We start from the raw sequence: 24,042 nt of genomic DNA, 5'->3' as shown, positions 1-24,042 counted from the left end.
GCTGGAGAACAACTGTTGGATTTGGAGACGACAGCCCTGATGTCGTTGCCAATGAATTCACTGTACTCGCTCACCTGGGGTGATTATGGCACATCTCTGGTATCGGCCATACAATTGTTGCGCTGCCATGGCGACCTAGTCGATTGTACGTTGGCCGCCGGCGGACGCAGTTTTCCAGCGCACAAAATTGTGCTCTGTGCGGCATCGCCATTTCTGTTGGACCTGCTAAAGGTGAGTAAAGAGAGCTTTTTTTCATTTTTCACACATAACCTCAACCAGCAATAATTTTTTTTTTTTTTGCTGCTGGCATGTGTTGTGTGTACAGTTTGTAAACAGAGAAATCAACATCGTTGTCCGACTTGCCAAATAGGTTAATATGTATTTGTGACTGCGTGTGTGTGAGTGTGTGTGAGTGTGTCTCCAACTCACCATGTGCATGTTGAGCTTGCCTGCGTGTCTCAATTTCAATCTCTCTATGTGTGCATTTGTATGTGTGCGTGTGTGTGAGTTGAAGACGTGTTCACTCGCGCTCAGCCAGCTCCTGGCTAACTTTCCTCTTTCGTTATTTTAGTTTGCCAGAGATTTTTGTATAACTTTTCAATTGTCAATTGAGTTGAATGAGTTGCTTTTGCTGCGGCTGCACACTCTTTTTTCTTCTTTTTTTTTGCGCCAACGCCAACGCTGACGTTGTCAATGCCCCCTGATAGCCCCCCTCCTGCTTATCAACTTGTTTGTTATAAAAATTTATAAGCTTTTATATCAAAGAGCGAGAGAGTGAGAGGGAGAGCGAGAGCGAGAGAGTGAGAGCGAGAGAGGCAGAGAGCTGACGTGAGAGTGAGAGCGCAACGGAGCAAGATTGTGTTCAGGAGGGGGAATGAGGGGATGGGGAGCTAAAGTTGCGCCAACTTTCAGTTCGAATGTGTTAGAGCGAGCGCAAACGAGAGCGCCGCCGCCAAGCGACGGGGCTGCCTGACTGGCTCTTGTTGGCTGTTGTTGGGTGCACACGAGCGCGACCTCTTTTTGCTTTGTATGTGTTTGTAAATGTACAGTTTATATTGGGTATGGAGACACGAAAAAACGCATAAATTTAAAACTTTTATTTATTTATATGGTTTTTTTATTTTTATTAAAATAATATACTGCCGAGAAGTGCTCAGTTGACTTACGTAAATATTGCTATCGTTTTGTTTATTCTGTGTGTGTGTGTGTTTGCCATATCCAAGTTTCACTGTAAAATGTACACAGTTCGTATCAAAATTATATATGAACATGTATGAATACATATATAGCTTTTAATACATATCTACCTATGTATGTAGAACTCATTTGCCTTTTGATTTGATTTTGTATATTTTTTTCTTTTTTTTTTTGCTACATTTTAACGTTTTGAAATTCAAGTGCTCTACTGTACTTATATCAATGCTGCATTTCATTGCTTTTTATATTTTCTTTTTGATATATTTACTTCAATATTTGCACTACACATTTATAAAAGAACTAGAACTAGTTCGCTTCTGATCAGCGCAAATCAGATAATCAGAGATATTCTCTGTTATCATCTGCTGTTGCTGCTGCTGCTGCGGCGTCCACATGTCAAATGACCAAAACAGAGCAAAACAGAGTGTAGAACACCTGACACTGGGCTGCCTGGCTGGCTGGCGTCGGCTTTACGCTCGCTACTTGCTGCTTTCCGCTCGCTGCTCCCACATTCAAAAAGTAAACAGAGCGTAATTTGTGAAAAACGTCGCTCAGAGTCGGTTCGCGGGAAATGTCAAAAATTGTTTTTTTTTTCTTACATATGTGTATGTGAAGTGAACTCTGCAAGAGTCGCAGGCAGACAGGCAGTCAGTCACTGATCTCGTTACACTCACACACACATGCTAAACGCGTACACAATGCTCTTTGTTGCTCCCGCTGCTCTGCTCCCTCAGCAGCAGAAAATGCAACCAGCGAAAAGCAACCACTCTGTAAAAAATAAAAAGAAAAAATCGATGAGCGTCAGCAATGGCGACTGCGACGTCAGCAGCAGTCGTAGCCGCAGCCGCAGCAGCAGCATTAGGTAAACCGGCAAAGCAGTCAAACTATATCTGAAGGGAGTGTAGAGTTCAAAGAGCGTTTGCTACGTGGCCTTGCTGCGGGTTTGAGTGCGACGGAGCGCGGCTGGATGACATTTAAAGAGATTTGGGTGAGAGGCGCACCGCTAGCAGCGCTGACGGTGAGAGAAGAGAGAGAGAGAGGAGGGGTAGGGTAAGCAGTAGTCGCTCACCGCTGCTTTAAGCGAGCCTCTGTTTGCCACAGAAATATTTTACTTTTGCCCGCTAATTAAATCTCGCTGGCAATGCGAGAGCGAGTGAGTGAGTGAGCGGGTTGCTCTTTCTTGAGCAGAGCAACGAGCAGCATCTCCAATCCTGCTGCAGAAATGCAGAGCGCGCATAGCAAAGCCAAAAGCCGGTTTATTGTTGTGATGAGAGTATGCGTGTATCTCTGTGTCTGTGTGTGTGTGTGTGTGCGTGTGCGTGTCTGCTGTGCGTGTGTATGTGTGTGTGTGTGAGTTTGTCGACTATTTATCCGTTTGTTTTGATGGTCTCCGTCTCAGTTGTGATGGCCAATTCTTTTGTCTCTGTCAGCCGCAGTCAACCATTAGCTGAGCGCGCGCTCAGTTCACAACACAACCGGCAAGTGAATTTTGGAGCGCCAAAAAAGGCAACGGTACAAATATTGCCAGAGAAATTCCTTAACCCAGCAGCAGAATTGTTCAACATGATTTCCGCAAAGAAATGTTGACTGTCTGTTGCATTTTTATGCTATATGTGTGTGTGTGTGATAACACGGGTGTAAATTGTAATCGGTCAACAAGTCATTTGTTCTCGTCACATTTCTTATCACTAAATTTTGTGATTCCAACTTTTTATTTATATATAATTTCAAAAAGTAAATTTCAAATTGAATTTTTAAAACAGATTAACAAATTATTACAGAATCATGCTCATATTAATATAAGCCAACTCTTTGGTTAATTATATAGAAATATATTATTTAATGCATTCGGTTTGTTGCTTTTTTGCTTTATTAAATATACAGAACACGCCATGCAAACATCCAGTGGTGATGTTGGCTGGCGTCAATGCCAACGATTTGGAGGCACTGCTCGAGTTTGTCTACCGTGGCGAAGTGAGCGTCGATCATGCACAGTTGCCATCGCTGTTGCAGGCGGCACAGTGCCTCAATATTCAGGGCCTGGCACCGCAGACGGTGACTAAAGATGATTATACAACGCACTCGATACAACTGCAGCATATGATACCCCAGCACCATGAACAGGACCAATTGATAGCGACGATTGCAACGGCACCGCAGCAAACTGTGCACGCCCAGGTTGTGGAGGACATTCACCATCAGGGACAGATACTGCAGGCGACCACACAGACCAATGCCGCCGGCCACCAGCAGACGATTGTCACAGCGGATACATCCAAACATGATCAGGCCGTCATACAAAGTTTCTTACCCGCACGCAAACGAAAGCCGCGTGTCAAAAAAATGTCACGTAAGTCTCGAATTGGATCTTTCACATCAAATTCGAATTCGATTTTTATTTTTTTGTGTGTTTTGGTTTTCTGCACAGCAACGGCACCGAAAATAAGCAAAATTGAAGGCATGGACACGATTATGGGCACACCGACCTCATCGCACGCAGCGGCCGCACAGCAACAGCAAGTGGTGCAACAGCAGCAGGTGCTCGATGAGAATGGCGCCGAAACGCAACTGTTGTCGACGACGCCGATCATCAAGAGTGAAGGGCAAAAGGTTGAGACAATTGTGACCATGGATCCCAACAATATGATACCTGTGACATCGGCCAATGCGGCCACCGGTGAGATAACGACAGCATCTGGAACAACGGTAACGCCTAGCGCCAGTGGCACCACCGCCACGCCCAAGGCCAAACGCACCAAACATCCGCCTGGCACAGAAAGTGAGTTTTTCAATTGTTGTTGTGTGGCTTTGTTATCTAATAACAATAATTGATAATAATACGTTGTTTGTTTCGATTTCTAGAACCACGATCACGATCACAATCGGAACAGCCTGCAACATGCCCCATTTGCTATGCGGTCATACGTCAATCGCGCAATCTGCGACGCCATCTCGAGCTGCGGCACTTCGCCAAGCCGGGCGTCAAAAAGGAGAAGAAAAGTAAGTCCGGTAATGATACAACACTAGACACCAGCGGTGAACTGAATACGACGGCGGAGGGCGACACCAGTGTTGCATCGGGTGCGGCGGGTGCGACGCCAGTCAGTGGCAGTGGCACGCCCATCACAAGGGTAATTGCAACGCCCACGTCCAGCAGTAATACGATTATGGCCAGTACGGTGTTGCCACAGCAGCAACTGCAACAGCAGCAGCATCATCACCAAGCGACGCAACAACAACAGCAGCAACAACAGCAGCAGCAACAACAACAACAGCAGCAACAACAACATTTGACTACAACAACGCTTGGCGGCGCGGGTGGAGGTCAAGCGCATCTAATGGGCGTCAATGTCAAGCATGAGGGCGGCGGCGCTGGTGGCGGCGGCAGCGGCGGCGGCGGTGGCAGTGGCACCAGCAGCGGCGCCGCTGCGCAGCAACAACAGCAGGGCATGCAAAATGTTATACACATTGTGGGCGATCAAGTGTTTATGCCGCAGCAACAGCAACAATAATGATTATGATTATAATAACAATAATGACGCCGTCGCCCAATGCCGCCCGCCTAATCATTCCACCTAAACACACACACATGTAACACAACACAACACACTCGCTCACACACACACACACACACATATACAATGTTTGTAAATAACAAAATGATAAACAAAATAATCCGTCAGCAAATGAATGTTTTCCTTCATTTTGTATAATTTTTGTTGTAAGTTTCATAATTTCGCTTATACATTCTTAACACAAGCATATAATAATTATAATAATAATAATAACAATCTATGCAGTATTTTCTTGCATATAACGCTAAATACTCTAACTATTTTACTTAAAAAAAAAAAAAACTTTAAAAAATAAATCATGTCGCGTAATAATTTCTAAGATGTAAAAAAAAGATACAAAAACAACAATTAATTTTAAATTGTAAGCTTCCTTTGTGGCTTAAAAACAAAAAAGAAAATTCACTTTAAGTTTCTCTTTAAATAATATATAATTATATATATTACAAATTGTTTAATAAATATATACGTATATCATTTTTATATAACCAAAATTTTTTGCAATTAATTTTTGATGCTGCGGCAATTTGATATTAATATTGATTTATTTATCATATTTGTTATACATATCGAACGTCTCTTTTTAATTGGCTCTCATTTCGTGTGCACTATGTTCTTAGTTTTATTGTCTTTGCAAGAAAATACTGTATTTTGATTTTGAGCTCAAATTTGATATTAATTTTAACCAATTGTGGTTTATTGTAACTTTTTTTTTGGCTATATTTTAAAAAAGTAACATTTATTTAAATTTCGTTTTTTGCTGCTCGATTTTATTATTTTATTTTGTCTCAGTTTTTTTTTTTAAATTTTCGATTTAACTCGCCACATCCTCCCATATTTTGTTCTCATTCTGATAACTAACTCATTGATATCATTTAGTAGTTATTAAATTTTATTTTTGTTTATAATTTAACACACACAAACACCTATACACTTATACAAACACACACGTACACACACACCTAACTTTCTCTCAATCCTTCTCCTGTACCCGCTGTCGTTGTTTGTAGTCAGGTTGTTATTATCTCAACTGTTCGAGTTCTGGCCCAGTATTTTGGTGTCGCCCTGTCGCGTAGTCGTTGACTCCTTACTCATTAACACTTTGCTCTTTGTGGCCACAATGCTTATACTCATCTTCCCTGATATACTTTGCAGTACCCAGTGGCAAGAAACCTGGCAGCAGCACACCTGGCTCCGTTCAATCCCAGTCTCAAGGCGGCAGTGGCACTTTGAACTCCAGCGGAGTTGTGCCTCAAGTGCAAACGGTGCAATCGCTACATCCACTACAAGGCGTGCAAGTGAAAAAGGATCCCGATGCCCAACAGCAGCAGCAACAGCAGCAGCAGCAACAACAGCAACAGCAGCAGCAACAACAACAGCAGCAGCAGCAACAACAACAACAACAAACAATGACAGTAACAACCACAGCCGGCGGCCAAGTGCAACAGCAGCAGGTGCAGCAGCAAGTTCAAGTGCAACAGCAGCAGACGTTGCATCATCAGATCATCGATTCGTCAGGCAACCTGACAACGCCAACGACCAGTGCACAAGCTGCCGCCCAGCAGCAGGCGGCCAATCAGCAGCAGCAACAACAGCTGGTGGCTCAGTCGGATGGCAGTGAGAGTGGTGCGCCGTTATCAATTGCTCAGGTGCAAACGTTGCAGGGTCATCAGATCATTGGCAATATAAATCAGGTGAATATGACTGATTTTCAACAACAACAGCAACAGCCGCAGCAGCAACAACAGCAGCAGCAGCAGCAGCAACAACAACAACAACCACAGCAACAACAACAACAAACACAACCACAACAGACGCTTTGAGTAGCAACAAGCAACATTTTGACGAATCGGACGGAATCGTAGAAAACATAAATTTTTGATACCCAATCCCTTGACTTGGTTCACCACAATACGCTTTACTCTTCCCGGAATGCGTGTAGTTAAATTTCTACCATCTAAACTTATGGATATGTGGAGCAAACTGTAATTAACCAACTGTGCTTGAGTCTACACAACTATTGTCCAGATTCGATCACAGTTAATGACACTGGCTTAAAGTCGAGCCGTCGTTCAACAAGCACAAATTAACTTGAAACATAAAAAACAAAAAAACGAAAGAAAAAAACAATTAAGCTCGTTTCAATTTTCAAGCACTTCAAACTAATGTTCAATATCGACTTTAGACCAGTGTCATTAAGTTTTCTTTGCTCGGCATTTCACAAGTGTCTTTTAGTTTTTATAACCAATTTTGTTGTACAATTATTTAAATTTAATTATTGATTTCGCTATGTTTAATTTGTTTCGCAATACTTAGTTATGTTTAAGAACGCGCTATGGTTATTGGACTATGTAATTTTGCTTTAGTTTGCCACGTACAACGATCCCCTTTCCCCATATCCCACCCCCCACCCCCCGAGCGCCGCCATTGTTATGTGTATGTAGTCATAGTTGAACTGACTAGGCATCCTAGTCAAATCTAATATCAGATCAGTGAGCCTGCTCAAAATCGTGGATTGATAATTAACGACACTTTCACAAAAATGTTGATCAATTGTTTTTTAAATGTGTGCAATACTTATACAATGTGTGGATTGCTTAAACACATACTATTTAGTATAAATTATTGGAAAAATTAATATGGATGCTTTATCTATCTATCTATCTATCGTATCGATCTTTCACCGTAGTCTAGTTAGACTTGATGCTGTCCACACGGACCTGTACTTCTTTTTGCCTTAACTCTGTTAAAACCAAGCCACAGATATCTATAAGATATAGTTTCTATTTTTGTGCATTGCTCTTGGACCCACGTTGGTCCTGGGTACTGTACAAAAAATTGTAGCCCACAAAAACTATGCGCTCTAAATTATATCTAAAAAAAAAAAAAAAAAAAACAAACAAACAAAAAAAAAAACATAAAAGAAAAAATCTATATTTTTACAAAATTATTTCTTAATTTTAATAGTTGCAAATTTTTTAAAATAAGTCGCCTTTTAGGATGGGTCACATATTTGCCTCAATTTTTTCCTTGAAATTATACAAAAAATATAGTTTATTAATATTTGTTGTTTTTTTAATGTTGCAAAGATTTGGCCTGTCTGAAAAAAAAATACCTTAACTCTTATGACTTAAATAAAATTAAATTTTATTTAAACTAAATATACATACATGAATAAACCAAAAAAAAAAAAGAAGAAAATGTTTGAAAAAATATTTCAATGAATTTTTTTTTTTTGCAAATTTGGTGTTAGATGTTTTTCTTTACATTTGTAGAACACATTCTTAATTTTTAATTTGTTTTTTTTTTTACTTTTGTCTTTATATAATCGATGTATGTTTATCATTTGTTACTAACTGTGTTTGTTACCTGTTATCATCCCATGACTAACTCTTCCTCTGTCGTTGAAGTACATTTTACCAATACATTTTGAATTTTTTTTTGTATATTTCTTCAACTTTTTAAATTATATTTTATCAATTACTGCATCAACATGAAACTCACACACACTGACACAATCACATTGGGCGTCATGAAATAAAAATACAAAGAAAACCAAAAGTCACTGATAATAATAAAGTATTACAATTTAAAAACTATACCATTAAAAAGCATAAATACATTTTGAAAACAAAACAAGATTTAAAAGTCAAATTAAATTGACTGCAAATAATATGATTTATTATTTTTTTGAGAAAACATTTCATGTCGTCTTCCCCGCACTGTCCTAACATTTAAACTCATTTGGTATCCATAACCAGATCATTAACAAATTCGTTTTTTTATATCTTGTCTTCTCTCTTTTCGCTGCCTCGTTGTTAACTCACCAACAACTCTAACCTAACAAACAAAATATATATGAACATATATATATATATCAAATTATTGCCAACTCATAAATCAATCGACAAATGTGAATCACTCACGAATAATCGAATGTAAAATAGGGCAACAACAAGAATATTTTGGTAAAGAAGGTTTTCATTTTGAAAGGCGGTAATAATACGTAATGATGAGCCAACGATATGACCGGTGGCCCTGGAGGAGGTGGTGTCTCCGGGGGCGGTGGGCAGCAAGCGCAGCAGCAACAGCAACAACAACAGCAGCAACAGCAGCAGCAGTATAGCAGCAACATCAGCAAATGCAGCAGCAGCAACAATAGCAGCAACAGCAGCAGCGCAGCAGCAACAGTGAACAGCAGCCTGAGCAGCATCAGCAGCACAGCTACATCAGCAGCAACAGCTGGAACATCCTCATCTGGCAATGGAACAATGCATCGTCGCGTTTTGCGTGGCCATGCGGCACAGACGTCCAGTGGGGAGCGAGTGCTGCTCATTAACTATGTGCCACAAACGGGAGCAGCAGCAACAACAACATCAACAACAACTTCCACAGCCAGCACAACACAGTTGCCCACACGCAAGATACTTCAGGCCAGAGCCACAGCAACAGCAGCAGCAACAGCAACAACAGCAACAGCAGCATCTGCCTCTGGAGGAGCAACGACAACAACAACACCGTCCGTCTCCTTTGCCGGCCTTGGGTCTGAGGTGACAGTTACATTGACGCGCACCAATCAGCGTGCCAGCGTCACAAATGTGACTGCCGCCGGTCATATTGTTAGGAATCAGCAAACCCTTTATCAAACAACAACCACATCCGCCACAGGCGGTACCACGAGCACGGCGACAACCATGCATGAGCCAGTGCAGCATATAGCGACGCCAACAACGCCGCCGCCACTGCGCTGGCAGCAGCAGGAGCAGCAGCAGCAGCAGCAGCAACAGCAGCAACAGCACGAATATCAACATGAACACCATCTGGTGGAACAGGAGCACATAATCATTGATCATCATCAGCAAGCGGAAACGGAGGATCAATTAATTGAATATGATGATGGCGAGGGTGTTGTCATTGAGGAACATCATCAGCATCATCATCATCATGAACAGCACCATCTACAGCATCATCAGCTGGAATTGCAGGATGATCTGCAGGATCATGATCCACAGCAGCAACAGCATCATGAGGTTGTCCAGGAGGTTTATCTACAGTAGAAGTGTGTTATATTTACAATCGATTCATATTATCTCTATATATACAAAATAGTTGTTAGTTCTCCATAAGTTTTAGAGTTGCCAACAAATTGAGCTTGTGTTTAAACAATGCATACATAGGTATGTACAAGAAACTGTATATTTTATTTATTATCATGCCCAAAATGCACATTTTGACATTTAAGTGAGATCAGCAATAGTTTCACCTTTGTCCCTTGCTACATACTTATGTATGTAAACATTTCAGAGAGCCCAAATTGTATTGTATATATCCACAAACAATTATAAATATTACATTTAATATTAATACTAAGCAACAATTTTAAACATTAAACAAATGTGAATAAAAGCATGTGTATAAAGTTAATTTGCGTATAATAGTATAAGAAAATATTCAACATTTAGAAAGTATCTGAAAACGTTGATATAAAAAAAGAAAGAAGAAAACAACGTAAAATTAAATCAAAATAAAGAAACAAATATTTTTGTACCATACAAATTATGCTTCGAATTCGAAAATAATATAAAAATATAGCGATTAAATGATTTATCGTCAGTTTCAAGTTAATCAATATCAATTGAAAAATACAGATTTCAAGATATAGAAAACCCCATTTCAAATACGTAAATTTTAAAAATATATATGTATATTTAATATTTACCGAACACCAATTTTGACACTTAAAAACTGTTAAGGAAGAAGAAGGCAATTAATGCGCCAGTAGGCCACTAAAAAGAAAATACATATATAGACGATATATGAGATATATGATTGGTTCTATGTGCGTAACCCAGTTTGGGGCCAAGGCAATAAAGCGAGCCGGTTTGTGTACTGAAAGCCACAAATATTAATTATTATTATTGATGGTTTCAATTTGGTCGGTATTGGGGAATAATCGGTGAAATCAAATGGAATTTTGTAATTGAATACATTTATATTTGTTTTTGTTTTGTTTTGTGTGATTTTATTATTCCATTTTAACTGTTGCCTATACACATTTTCCATCTAATTTACAAAAGCCTTTTTAACAACTATTTATTTACAAATTCAGTGATTGTTTTTTACAATGCGGCAAATTAAAAAAACTAAGAGACTACAAGCTAATTATTTCAGCTGGAAAAAATGTACAGATTTATTTTCATTATTATCTTTTATGCTTTTCTCATTAAGTTGCAAGTTTTTTTTCTCTACTAGTTATTAATTTGAGCGCCAGCAAATGATTTACAAAAATTCCTAGATGTTATCTACAGTTTAATTGTGAAATTGTTTTCAGTATAATTTGAAATTTCTATTTGAACAGGCACTAACTACGTTTTTGACATCGTCTGCAGCTAGTTAATAATTAATTTGATTTATTTTCTATAAATATATTTTTATTTTTAAATTGTATGCTTAAAATGTCTTAAAATGCATTTTCTCAAATATTATTGTTCAAAGTTATCTTATAACACTTTTGGACCTGCATTAGTTTGATTTTATTTTGTGTGTGTGTCTTTTTTTTTGGTGTTCTGAAGCATTTTTAACTACATTTTTTAATTGATTTATCATGAAACTTTTATAAATTGAAATGCAACTTTTTAAGTACCAATTAATTAGCTCTTCTCTAGTTTTCCTGCAAGCTTTTACATTTTATCATATTAAATTCATTAAACTAGACTTTAAGTTTTATTTAGTTTGAGACACCCTACTTGGCGCTCTTCATCAGCCGGCTGCTGGCAAAGCATTCGCCAAAGAATCTATCCAGCGAGTGATATAAATGCGGACGCACATTGGCCAGTCCATGATCCTCATCGGCATAGCTCTGCATAAGCAAAAAAATAATATAAATACAAAATTATTTATTAACAATGATAAACCTTATATTTCATGAGATTTGACGTACGATTTGTTTGAACAGAATGTCGTGTCGCTCCAGATTCTTGGCCAGGATCATAGCCTGCTGGTAGTGCACATTGTCATCGGATGTGCCATGGACGAGCAAATATTTCTTGTCCCGCAGCTTCTCGGCACGCGTGCTCAGTCTAGAGTTGGCATAGCCAATCTCATTAGTTTCCGGCAAGCCCATATAACGTTCCGTATAAATGGAATCTATAAGGCAAAAGCCACATTTAGCCACAGTCTCAATGAAGTTGATAGTTAAACCCACCATAATAGGTCCAGTCGGTGACTGGTGCAATGGAGGCAGCGCATTTGAATACATTATTGTTATCATTAGCCAGGGCCATGGCCGCCGCATAGCCACCATAGCTCCAGCCCCAGATGCCAATGTGATCAGGATCGATGTAGTTAAACATTTCCGTCAGATTCCTAGAACGAGATGAGTAAATTAAAATAAATAAATAAATAGTTAATTTCAATTTAAAAAATTACAAAACTTAACACTTAACTATACAAGTAAAATAAAGTTTCTTAAAAATTTTGAAATAGAGTTTAAAAATAAAATAGAATAAATTTGTTGAGTGAAACTCTCAAAAAGTGTTTTAGCTTGAAAACTAATACTAAATAAAAACCAGTTAATTGGAAGACTAAGTAAAATTCATATTGTTATACAGTGTGTATTTTTTTACTTACTGCGTGACCTTTATCTGATCACTTATCTCGACAGTGCCCAGCTGCAGATAAATTGCATGCAAAAGGGTCTCGCCCCGCAAACCCGAGCCGCGTCCATCGATCTTAGCATAGATCACAGATTGATTCGAGGACAGATAAGTGCCCCAGTCCATCATCCATTTGTTTGTCACCTACCACAAAAAGGACCGTAAGCATTACATTTTTGATTGATTGATCCAGCTGAATGCATTGCAAACTTACCGAATATGAATCGGGTCCGCCGTAGACATCGACAAGCATTGGATATTTGGTTTTGCCACTGGTATCCAAATTGGGCGGTAATTGTAGCAGCACCTTCGCCTGGAAACCGCCATCGATGTTGATTGTGAGTATTTTATGGGAGGGCACTGCCACGCCCTGCAGCTTGCCACGCAACACCTCATTGCTCTCCCAATCCAGTAGCTTCTTCAGCGTCACCTGAGCTGTTTATCGTGTGAAATCAAATTCAAGACAATATTTTTGAGTAAAGATAATTATAATTCACTTACAGTTCGCATAGGTCCACTCGTACACAGATGTTGTGGGTATGCCCGGTCCCAGCGAGGTAATCACAATTTCATTATGGTCATTGAAAATGGCCGAATAATAGCTCTGTTCCACATCGCCCGATGTCATCAGTTTGCATGTGAGACACTTGGCCGTCTGCTTACGCGTTGTCGCCGCACGTATTGCGTAGAGATGCAACTGCTCGGGATGCTCTTCTGTGTTGGCCGTGTAGAAGATGACATCATGCGTCGCATCCCAATGGAGTATGCTGTCCACAACGAACTTGCCGCTAGTCAGTGGCTCCAACTTCGCATTGCTCACATCTGTCGACAGCAGTTGCAGTTGCTTATAGTTCTCATGGGGCAGCACAAATGCGAGCCGTGAACCGTTACGGTTCTTAAATGGTGCCGTATACAGATCAACCCAACCAGTCTTCGATTCTGTGCTGTAGAGCTGTGAATGAAGTTCAAGGAGGTATTAAATGCAGCTTTTAATTGACTGATTCATAAAGAGACAGGATGAAAAAACAATTTAATTCCTTTGTGCTCATCGTACACTTTCCTGCAATTATCTGCCCGTTATTACATTCCCTTTAAAAATTGATAATATAGGTTATTTTGGAATTGTGCAAATGTTCTTGTAAATTATACACATATCAAGAATACTTTGTTTTCTCCAACTCTTACTCTCATTATTTTCTTCAATATAATCAATTTGTCTGTGGAATCTCCAAAAATACTTAATTGTATTTTAGGGGTGCGTACTGGGTATCTTATAGTCGGGCAATCGCAACAAAAACACTCTTGTTTCAATTATGTCGGGAAATTGATCGAACGAACTTCTATTAAACTTATTTATTATTTTTTCATATTCATCTACTGGTCTCTATTTATTTTTAACAAGAATTAAAAGCCCTTTTCGGCATGCCTCAAGTTAAGGTTTTAATTTAATAATTTCAAATATTATAAATATGTCTTCATTTTCTTATTTCGAATTTAATACTAAATTTCTTTTTTAATTAAATAACATGTTTTATTTATTAATCACAAAGGATAAATAAAGAAAGATGATATTAATTTTATGTTGTATTCTTGGATACTTACCACCTTCCGACTACGTCCATCGAAGCTGACAACATAAGCAGCGTTCTGTATGCGATTCATCCATACGGACAGAACATTATTATCATCCAGCCAACTGACAACGGTGACTATATAATCAGTTTCAGTGTTGAGTGCACTTGGCACTGGCATGGAAGTGAGATAGTGATTGCCAGCCACTGCTGCCTCGAGATCTGCTATGAAGAGCACTACACGGGGATTTGAGGAGCCCGCCTTGGGATATGGTATCTCCTGATGCAAAGGATATTGGAAACGCAAATCGCCAGCATCGCCATAATAGGGGAAATTGATGACATGCGTGGGTGAATCATCGAACTGAATGAATGATATTTGTGTGCCGGATGGATTGAACCAGGTGGCCACATTCGAGCTGAACACCTCCTCCTCATAGACCCAATCGGGTATGCCATTCAAATAGATGCCGTTCTCATTGGTTGTAATTGGTATTTCTGTCTCTAAAGCGCTCTTCTTATAGTACAGATTGCGATTATAGTTAATGATCAACGCATTGCCCACAGGAGACCATTGAACCATGCTTAGAAAAGCTGGCTCATTCTGTATGGTCAACGGTAACATGATATTCGAGCTCAAATTGTATATATCATATTGGGCCAGAAAACTATAGCGAAAGTTTTTCTTATAGTTCTTGGCCAGCAGCAAAAGTTGACCATCTGCCGATTTCTCATACAGCACATAGTGTGATGCATTGGCCAACAGCGTGTTGACTGCCAGCGTCTTTAGATCCATCTCCACAATGTCCTGCAATGTTTGGGCTCCATATATATACACATTTGGATAGGGATGGATATTTGTTGCACTTACCGCATGTTCCTTGTATATCACATTGTTGCCATTGCTCCAGCTGCCATTGAAGCGTTTCGCATATAATTGTCCGCTAAGCACATCCTCCAGATTGATGGCATTATCATTGGGCTTATCACTGCTGCCGTTATCATCGTCGCTGCCCAGGAATATGACCAGCAATGTAGCCAGTAGGGCAACGGCGACAATTGCACCAACAATGCATAATATAATGCGCAATCGGCGTTTCTTTTCCTTGGAGTAGACCAGGTTCTGTGGAGGATGTAATTAATAGGAAGTTATGAGAGATTGACTCTAGACTCAATAAGAACTAAATAAATTGTTCAATGAAAAACTTTAAAAGAAGAATTTCAAGGTCTTAAATTAAGTCTTAAAAAGATAAGATACTCAATTAAATGTTCTTCTCTATTCTAAAATAATTGTTCTCAATTTGATGTCTTAAGATTTTAACAGCATTCGAACAAATCTTGGACATGTTTTCAATTTTGTTGGTATTTATTGGTAATATTAGTAATATTTGTGGTTTTCTATCATTTTCTAGACGAAGATCTGTTGTTCGTCTGAAAAGTTGTATTTTATCATATTATTTTTTAATATTTTTTGTTATGATTCAATCAATTTATTTTTTACGTAAACCAGGTTATTTCTGGTTGCATACCTATAAATTTGCCACCATATTTCCTCAATTAATTCTGGCTTTAATTGTTGCCTTCCACGCTTTTAAGCTGCTTTAAACATACCACACCCCCACTTGAAATTTTAATGAAGCTTTGGCCAATTTTGATTTTGATACAAAGCCAAAACAACTATTCAAATATCCAAAGCACGTTTTATGAGAGACTTGTGCATAGAAATATTTATGGGATGCGTTGTTCCGCATGCGCAATGGGCTTTTTTTTCGTTTTCTTTTCTTTTCTTTTCTTTTTCACCTATCGTTAACGATCCAAAATCACGAGACGTAAACTGAAAATGAAAGTGGTTTTTTGTAAAACCGTCTCGAAACTGGTTTATGTAGTTATCTGAGCCTGGAGTTGTCAAAGGGGAACGGGGACCCGACAATTGCCCCATGACGTAATGCTCAAAACATTTACCAGGTATTGCGTATTATATAAGTTCGCTTTATTTACTTATTTGGCCACTTATTTTACACCTGATTGGATTGCAGGAGAAGAAAAACAATCCAAAAATACACATTTATTTTATTCATTTAGCTGTCGATACATGTCTCACAACGAAAATAAATTCCATTTGGTTTTTTTTTGTTTTTGTTTTTATTGTATTTTTTTTATTTTGTGTGTCAGCGGATTTAAAAAATGATTCCAAAGACTTGACAGCGTGACAATTGTTGAAAATTATGTGGTCGAGTTTAACGGAGCTCAAGGTTAAATGAATTTTATAATACGATTTCAGACGAGTGCCAACAGTTATTGTATTTTATTTGTAGTTATTGAATGTGTTGCCATTGTGATACACAATCAGTAAAATCAAAGACTATGGTTTACAGATAAAACATGCAGTTGCTCGGGTTTTAAATCTGTTGTTTGAATGTTGTTCAAGCAATATCATAAAGCTGATATGGAAACAATCGAACAGAATTTATAAATTTATTAAAAGTAATTTACTTGGTCAAGTTCAATCCAAATTTGAGACAATTATCATATCAGTTCAATTTGATTGAATTGTTTGGGTTTGGTAATGTGCTAACAGATTTAACAAATTTATTATATAAAGTTTAACAGCTTTTGTTGTTGGTTGCTTTGTTAGACCAGATACACAAATAGTTAACAAATTCAACCGGTTAGAGCTTAGCAATTCAAATCTAGTTCGACTGCATTTGCAACTTAAGTTTATATGTGCTTCTCTTGAGAATATCTTTCAAGCTCTAGCTTGATATTACTTTGACCTTTCTTTTCCGGTTTTTACTTTTCGATTTTGCACAACTACGTTGGAGCACATATCTGTTTATCCAGTCAACATGTTCACTTACAAAGTCAACAAACCATATGCCATTAAAATATGCAAAACGAAGTCGAAGCAAACTTCTCTTCGACACGACCCCGCACTTGGACGCAACGCCCACTTCAAGGACAACACACCCACGTTGATGCCACGTTTGTTCGAAATTCCCAAATGATTTGCGGTGGCAGAACTAAAATATGGCACCTTGGTGGCAACTGCAACTGACATCGAAGACATGCTGCTTACAACTTGTACGATTTTATGGCTACAATGCCCATAAAATATGGTCCCAGTAGGCAGCGCAATGATTTCTGTGTTTTTCGTATCTTCCCATTTCATAAGCGCAACTAAAATTGATATTGTTTTCTCGCACAGTTTTCATTGTTTTCTGCATTTTTTATATTGATAAAAGAGCATTTCAATATTGTATGTGGTATGCAACATCAAAAATGAAGAGGGATATCAATTCCATTTAAGCATATAGAAACTGATAGGAAATTGATGCGGCAACTCCATATTTTGCTATCTACTGGCTGAGCTGTATTGATATATCACACGATTTTACTTTTAGAAAAAACTTTCTATAGCCCCACATAATTAAAGGAATTAAAACAATATATATACTTAATTTTTATTAGCTGTATTAATTAAAATAATAATACAAATAAAATATATCAAAAATATTTTTAACGACATAGTTAAGATTTTCACATTGAAATTAATTGGAATTGCGACATTAAATCAAAATCTGATTGATTTCTATTTTTGGATAGAGTATCACAATTGCGTCTACGTGAAGATAAACTCGTTTTGGCTGTTTTGATAGCGAGCAAATTGCAAAATTGGCCCAACTACTGTTTGTGGCTGTATCCAATGCCTGACTTTTGTTTGGTTGGGGATTGTTTGGGGATTTGTGAATAGAATTTGTGCCACAATATGGCGCAATTAGTGGCGCCAGACAAATCCAAAAGAATTCATTAAATAAATATGAAACCGAATGCTTTTAGGAGCATTGCAAAACCCCCGGGATTGGAAGGGATAGATGGTGGAGAGGGTGGGGGGAGTATGGTGAAGAGCTACTGAAATCTGCAGCTTCGTTGCGTCGACCGTTTGCACTTGAACTTCCGGCAATTAGTTGGCCATGGTGGGACTGGGTAGGGTGGGATGGCAAATAAGTTGAATGAAATTTATATTCATGTTGCACCACATGTCGCATACTTGCTCAGCGTCGCCTTTTTGCTTGCCACATTTTCGCCAGGCAGTCCAAGCAACAAGGTCCTTGTTTCTACCCCAAAAATGTGCCACTAAAAATTGAATGAGCTGCCTCTACTGAAGCATGTGGCAATTCAGTTTTGTTGCAAAATGTCTGTTGCAGTTGTAAAATCGTGTCGACTTTGCACAGATCTGAGCAGCTTCCTTTTGCTATAATGGCTGCAAATTGAATTATATTATCAAACTTAAGTTATTTAAAAAATCTATAAGTACATATTTTTGATTATTTTTCTGTTATTTATTAATAAATAAAAAGCCAATATAAACCATAGAACTTATCTTACAACTAAGATGCCTCCCATATTTATTAGCACATTTTATTCTTACTTAACCATATCGGAAGGGTATTTAATTTTCAAGACACCGCAGGCAAACACACAAAATTTGGCTTGTTTTTTTGGGGTTGAGTGGCTATTTCTTGGGGCTCTCTTGGCCTGTCATTTGTCGTTTAGTTTTTCATTAAACTGACAAAGCTAATTAGTTGTAGTCGTGGGTGTGCCACAGTGTCCTTGGTCGCTCCGCTTGCCATTGTTATTATTGTTATTTTTGTTGTTTTCGGTATTTTTAATATAATTTTACTAATTGTGAACACATTTCGAGCTAAGCGCATTAGACAAATGAGTACCATAAATTTTCACATTATGTAGTCTGGAAATTTCTAGGTGGATACATTTAAGATGCATTAATCACAGTTTAACGACTTCTTTTACTTCTACACAATTCACTTTTTTATATATTTTAGCATCCTTGCTTGGTTCTTAATTTATTTCAATTGTTGTTCAGATTTATAATAATGATAAATGTTCAAGCTGGTTTATTGTCGACTTTCTTGATTTATCCACTAAAGTCATTTCAATCTTATTGCTTGCCAAACTTGAACGCAATTATATGATTACAGATGATGCATGCCACACACACAAAACACATATCAAAAGGGCCGCAAGTATATAATTTGCAACGGTGTCGCGAACATTACTTTGATGTCAACTCCTTAGATATACGGGCAACGTCAATTGGGGGCTCATTATTGCCACAACCACACCCACCGCAACATAAATCAATTATAATTGAAGTGCAACAAGTTTTGTGTGCGTTTGTGTGTGGCTTACCTTAAAGCGTGTCATGCCGTCGCCGAAACCACCTGCGCTGTGCAAATCATCATCATCGATGCTGCTCCCACCGAGTCCGCCCAGCATGGATTCGTGCAACTTGGCGCTGTGGCGCCTCAGCTGATAGCTGCTACCTGCTGTCGCTGAATTGGCGATGGCGCCACTTGCCTTGTAATAGTAGGGCGGGTGCTGGTGACGATGCGAGTGATGAAGGGCGGAGGCTGCGGCTGTGGCAGCGGCAGCGGCAGCGGATGTTGCGGCCGTTGCATCCTCAAAGTCATAATCGAGCAGCTCAATTGGATGTTCGCATTTGCAGCGATGTGGCGGCGTTCGATGTGGTGTCTGTGGATGCTGATGGTGGTGCTGCGGGTGCTGTCTGCTTTTGTTGCCATTGTTATGACTGTGGCTACTGTTGCCGCCGCTGCCGTGCGGATGTGGCGGATGGGGCGGTGGCGGAATGTCTGCGGGTGTTATATAGATTTTGCCACCACCCGCTGCTCCACCACCCAGTGCACCGCCAGCGATCGACTCTTGCAGCTGCTTGCTCGGCCAGTGGAACTCATCGAACTCGCTCGATGAGTTGTTGACCAGTTGTTGTTGTTGCTCCCATTGCAGCTGACGCTGCAGCTGTTGTTTTTGTTGTGGTATGTGCCTCATGCAGCTTTGTTGCTGTTGTGGATGCTTGTGGCCGTGGTAGCGATAATATTGATGATGCGCCCCAGCCGCCGTTGCGGGCAAATACTTTCCATAGCGGGCGAAGCAAGAAGAGTTGCCATAAAAAATTGTGGGTTGTTAACACAAGCAACAAGAAATACGCCTGTTAAATCTTTGTTTAAGTGATTGTTGTCACTGTGTGGGTGTGGTGGGGATGGAGTGTGTTTGCGGATTGAGCGGGTTTATTTTTGGATTTGCAGCGTAAGTTCATATTCATATTGTGTCTGGCATAAATCACAAAAATAGCGATAAAAGATACAAGAGAGATACACAGAATTTAAGCGGCAAGCGTCAAGTTTAACTACAATATAGATAGATATATAGATGGATATATAAACAGATCGATGTGCTTTACATAAACTACAAATTATGTAAATAAAATTAAGTTAAGCTTATTTTTTAAACAGCAAAAAGGGTAACTCGAATCATAAATGATAAATTAAATTGCAACTGTTTTTATTCCAGAGGATATGAAAATGTGTAACTATTTTATTTTGACATATTTATGTTCTGCTTTTCAGTAATATATTAATGTGTATTTATTGCGTGGTTAAGTAGTAATTTATTGTCCTTAAAGTAAAGTAAAGTTCACTTTGTCATAGCTTGAGCAAATTTAGAGTCACTCTATAAATCAGAAAATGACTATAAAAAAATTAAAAATTACTATTTTCGATATGATAGACTAAAACTATTTCTTTAAATGTCAGTAAATGTTCTCAATAAAAACATAATAAATAAAAAAAAAAAACAATATTTCATTCCAAGAATATGTGGAAGTGACAAGAGAAACACGAAACTTTTTAAAGATTTGAAAAATGATCTTTGCCACAAAATTAAAATACTATCTGAATGTTTCTGGGTAGAAACATACATACAAAATTATTAATCAGACTTGCGAGCTGAGAACTGAGAACAGTTCACCTCTCTTTTCCTTTCCTTTGAATTGAAATAGACTAAAGATAAGTGTTATTAAAAAAAGACATTACTGATTATTAATTTGGTCTTGATTTTGTGTGTATCTGATTTTAAAAATATTTTGGTTTCTTTTCAGGTAATGTTATTTGCATGATTTAAGTTTCATTGCGCTTATCATGAGATGTTTTTTTGTGTGGCAATAATTATGATGTCAAAGTATGACTAAAAGAGGTCAAAGTTTTGTTTGTTAAAGTATGTGATTATTCTATATGTTAGAATATTAATACAAAGGCACAATTTGCTTTGTATAATGCTAAATAAAGTTATCATAAAAACACATATCTCCCACAACTGTAGAACAAGATACATCAAATTTGTGGTCGAGCGAGAATTAAGATATTTGTAGCTGAGCTTAGGGTATCTCCCAGTCGAGTCTAGTCTGTCAACTAGAATAATATTGCTTGTTTTTTGCTATTTACATTTTGACAAATTGTAATTATTATATAACTGTATTAGCATTCGACCCACATTGTCAAAAATCATAATGCGAATGGCCACATTCGAAATACTTAGTGTCTTACTTAAGTGTGGCAGCATAAACACTTTTACCAAATTTAAACCTAGATGTATCTATATACGAATGTATTCTCAAATGGCTTGCAGCAAAAGCACACAAGCCAAGTTATGAAATTCAATTTCCACATTGCCAAACAGAGAGAGAGAGACAGAGTAAAGTAAAGCCAAACCAAGCCAAAAGCAAGTCATAACTAAACCCAAGTGAGATTTTCAGCCAACTGCATTAGCTCGATTTGGTGGCGAGCTCACCGCAATTATTTAATTACACAGCGGTTGCTGGTGCTGCCGAACGGACGGAAAGATGGGTTGTGCTGGTTGGCTGGTTGGGTGCTTGGTTGAATCAGTTGAATCAGAGTACCAGCGGTTGCTTTTGGCTTAATCAAAGAGCCAACCAAGTCAAGCTCACGACACAAAAGAGCGACAAAAACTTTTGTTGCAACTTTTGGTGCAGGCAGCCAAGCAAAGCGCCAGCGACTACAGAGGACTTCTGTTGCAACGTCATCAGTGCACCCTACTCACCCACTCACAACCACACCCACAAACACAGACAAACATGGATATGTATGATATGTGTATCTGCATATAGATATATATATATATATATGTGAACATTCAAAGCCACATAGCTAGAGAGAGCTCGAGACCTCGGACCGATACGTATCGCTAATGATGATCAAATAACGGGCCAAATGCGGGGACCCAAGTAACACAAAGGGCCAAACAAAAATCGTTAGCCCAGTTGGCAGCACACCAAGGAAATTCTCTGTTATCCCCCCGCTGACTGTGTCATTCCATGCCCTCAAATCGTGCTTGTCCTCGGCGTCGTCTCGTCGTAATGAGCAAGGCTTTTACTTTTCACATGGCGAATTGGTATAAAGAGCTTGAGAATCACCTCTGCCCAAACCCGTTTGGCACTTGTCTGCACAAATGATATGTAAATACAAATACGACTGCCATAACAATTTGCCCATAGCTAAGCTAAGCACTCAGTTTCGAGTCCTTATTTGATTAGTGCTTGATCAATGCGCCAAAAAAAAGCGCAGCTTTTAGCAAGTTGTTGCAAACTCAATTTGCTGGTCTACAAACGTAAAAAAGCCGCACTGAACTTAGCCTCAATTTAACCCATATATTTGTGTTACAGTCTAGTTATTTATTTATATGTTGTATTTATTAAGCATGGAATGCATGAAAAAGTTGTAAGTTCATCTAACTAAAAACACAATTTTTTATTAGTTGAATCTAATATTCAAAAGGCAAAATTCTTGATGCGCAAACAGAGCTTGCAAAATATATTTGAGTTAAATTTGCCAACAAAAATAGGTCTAATAAATATGCACATGCTGCTGGTGTCTAAAAGTGTTGTTTTTCCTTCTGCTCATGCGTAACTAAAAAAAAAAAAAATAAGAATCCAAGCGCAGTGTAAAAATAATAAATTATATTCTAGCACACACGTGTTTCTAACGTGCAAATTTTATAGGTGTGTTTAAAAAAAGGTAATCAAAAGTTACTCTCAAAAATATGATGTATAAATACATTCAAATTTTGGTTGACTCGTAATACTCAAAACAGCATTATATGTTTTCATAAATAATGTGTACTTATTAAATTAGAAATACTGTGAAAAAGAAATACGGCTTTGAGGAAATTCTAGCAATAAATTCGGTTGATTGAAAACACATAGTAACTGACATGCTGGTAACACAAAATTTGAATAAATCGAAATTTGAATGTGCTTAACTTGTACGTTGGCAGATATCAGCAGGCAGATATCAGCATAAATTGGAATATGTTTATCAACTAAAATAGGATTATTTGTCGGGTGGTTGTTGTTGTGTACTTAACTAGAACACAATTCAATTCAATACATACCTGATCGCTTTGTGCTGTTTCAGTCACCGAAACATCATTGCCAGACATTTTTATTATCGTTTTAGGATTATTTTTGTTTATTTACGAGTGCATAAAGTTAGGAGGAGCAACTATATTAAAAAGTAAACATTTCAATCATTTTTATTCGAGTTTCATTGAACATTTATTTCGTATAAAGCGAGAATTGCAATTCGTAACCAATTGATTTTATTTTATTTGCTTTGAACTCCAAAATGTATTTTATTTAAATGTTCGCATTCTTATGCAATTTTTCATCTATTTATTTTACTTTGATTTATCACGCATTTTTCTGCCAGTTTTTTAAGCGCACAAATTTGTATATATGTCTCAAATTGCATTTATTTTCATCTGAGAGTTATTTATAGAGCTGTGTGTTTATTTGAGCAAGTCGAAATGCATTTTATATATGTAATTTCCGGTAACTTTGTTTTCGGTTATTTTTGAGCAGTTTTTATTCTGTTAAATGGAGTTTTCTTTTTGATCTGAGGATTTTACTTTGCATAGCATGTTAGTTATATACAAAATTTATTTATTGTATGCTTGTTATTCGCCTTGGTCTTTATCTGTTACGTATGTAGCTAGTCCTTTGTTGTGTGTCGTATATTTGGGTTGATCCTGGGCAAAGCTACCTTTTCCTATTTCATTGGTGCAGCCATGTAAAGAGCTGCTGCTGCTTGACATTTAATGCAAATTAAGCAATTTAAATAAGTAAACAAATAAACAAAATGGTTGAATACAAAT

The 24,042-nt window shown here is 38.1% G+C and overlaps 3 protein-coding genes across 8 annotated transcripts in view; 2 read left to right on the top strand and 1 right to left on the bottom strand.

The window, feature by feature from the left end:
• Positions 1-39: 39 nt before the first annotated feature.
• LOC6557395 (transcription factor GAGA) lies at positions 40-8,885 on the top strand. Of its 4 annotated transcripts, XM_032742710.2 has the most exons (7): positions 40-231; positions 3,082-3,547; positions 3,626-3,976; positions 4,060-4,289; positions 4,560-4,622; positions 5,978-6,463; positions 8,717-8,885. In XM_032742710.2, the coding sequence occupies exons 1-7, from the start codon at positions 40-42 to the stop codon at positions 8,777-8,779; spliced, it is 1,851 nt and encodes a 616-aa protein (XP_032598601.1). In that variant the 3' UTR covers positions 8,780-8,885. The 4 variants fall into 4 exon arrangements, with proteins under 4 accessions (XP_032598601.1, XP_032598546.1, XP_032598575.1 ...); XM_032742655.2 differs by lacking the exon at positions 4,560-4,622 and having other exon boundaries at positions 4,060-4,197; positions 5,925-6,463; positions 8,717-8,883; XM_032742684.2 differs by lacking the exon at positions 8,717-8,885 and having other exon boundaries at positions 5,978-7,664.
• Positions 8,886-8,926: 41 nt separating this feature from the next.
• On the top strand, positions 8,927-10,684 carry LOC6557443 (probable nuclear hormone receptor HR38; the record flags this gene model as incomplete). Its single annotated transcript, XM_001984937.2, has 1 exon — positions 8,927-10,684. A coding segment is annotated over one exon (900 nt), but the record flags the coding sequence as incomplete, so codon positions are not given.
• Positions 10,685-10,764: 80 nt separating this feature from the next.
• Positions 10,765-24,042, bottom strand: part of LOC6557447 (venom dipeptidyl peptidase 4) — a 68,674-nt gene continuing 55,396 nt past the window's right edge. The window contains exons 2-11 of one of the 3 annotated variants that reach the window (XM_001984938.3): positions 23,281-23,390; positions 19,207-19,947; positions 14,867-15,118; positions 14,027-14,803; positions 12,926-13,376; positions 12,639-12,859; positions 12,399-12,568; positions 11,974-12,134; positions 11,710-11,915; positions 10,765-11,628 (exon numbers count right to left, since the gene is read on the bottom strand). In XM_001984938.3, coding sequence (XP_001984974.1) covers positions 11,512-11,628; positions 11,710-11,915; positions 11,974-12,134; positions 12,399-12,568; positions 12,639-12,859; positions 12,926-13,376; positions 14,027-14,803; positions 14,867-15,118; positions 19,207-19,947; positions 23,281-23,328 — 3,144 coding nt within the window. In that variant the 5' untranslated portion in view covers positions 23,329-23,390 and the 3' untranslated portion in view covers positions 10,765-11,511. The remainder of the gene's footprint in view (positions 11,629-11,709; positions 11,916-11,973; positions 12,135-12,398; positions 12,569-12,638; positions 12,860-12,925; positions 13,377-14,026; positions 14,804-14,866; positions 15,119-19,206; positions 19,948-23,280; positions 23,391-24,042) is intronic. The other 2 variants (XM_032743555.2, XM_032743554.2) reach the window with 2 other exon arrangements.

This window comes from Drosophila grimshawi, unplaced genomic scaffold, assembly GCF_018153295.1.
Source record: "Drosophila grimshawi isolate 15287-2541.00 unplaced genomic scaffold, ASM1815329v1 contig_44, whole genome shotgun sequence".
Classification (NCBI taxonomy): domain Eukaryota; kingdom Metazoa; phylum Arthropoda; class Insecta; order Diptera; family Drosophilidae; genus Drosophila; species Drosophila grimshawi.
Note: the sequence above shows the minus strand (reverse complement) of the source record. Positions and strands in the feature narration are given on the sequence as shown.

Bases quoted from the DNA above. Each gene is read 5' to 3' on its own strand.
- LOC6557395 (XM_032742684.2), top strand. From the start codon at position 40: ATGTCGTTGCCAATGAATTCACTGTACTCGCTCACCTGGGGTGATTAT. The intron at 3,548-3,625 runs GTAAGTCTCGAA...TTTTCTGCACAG, and splicing joins GCGTGTCAAAAAAATGTCAC to CAACGGCACCGAAAATAAGC. The intron at 3,977-4,059 runs GTGAGTTTTTCA...TTCGATTTCTAG, and splicing joins ACATCCGCCTGGCACAGAAA to AACCACGATCACGATCACAA.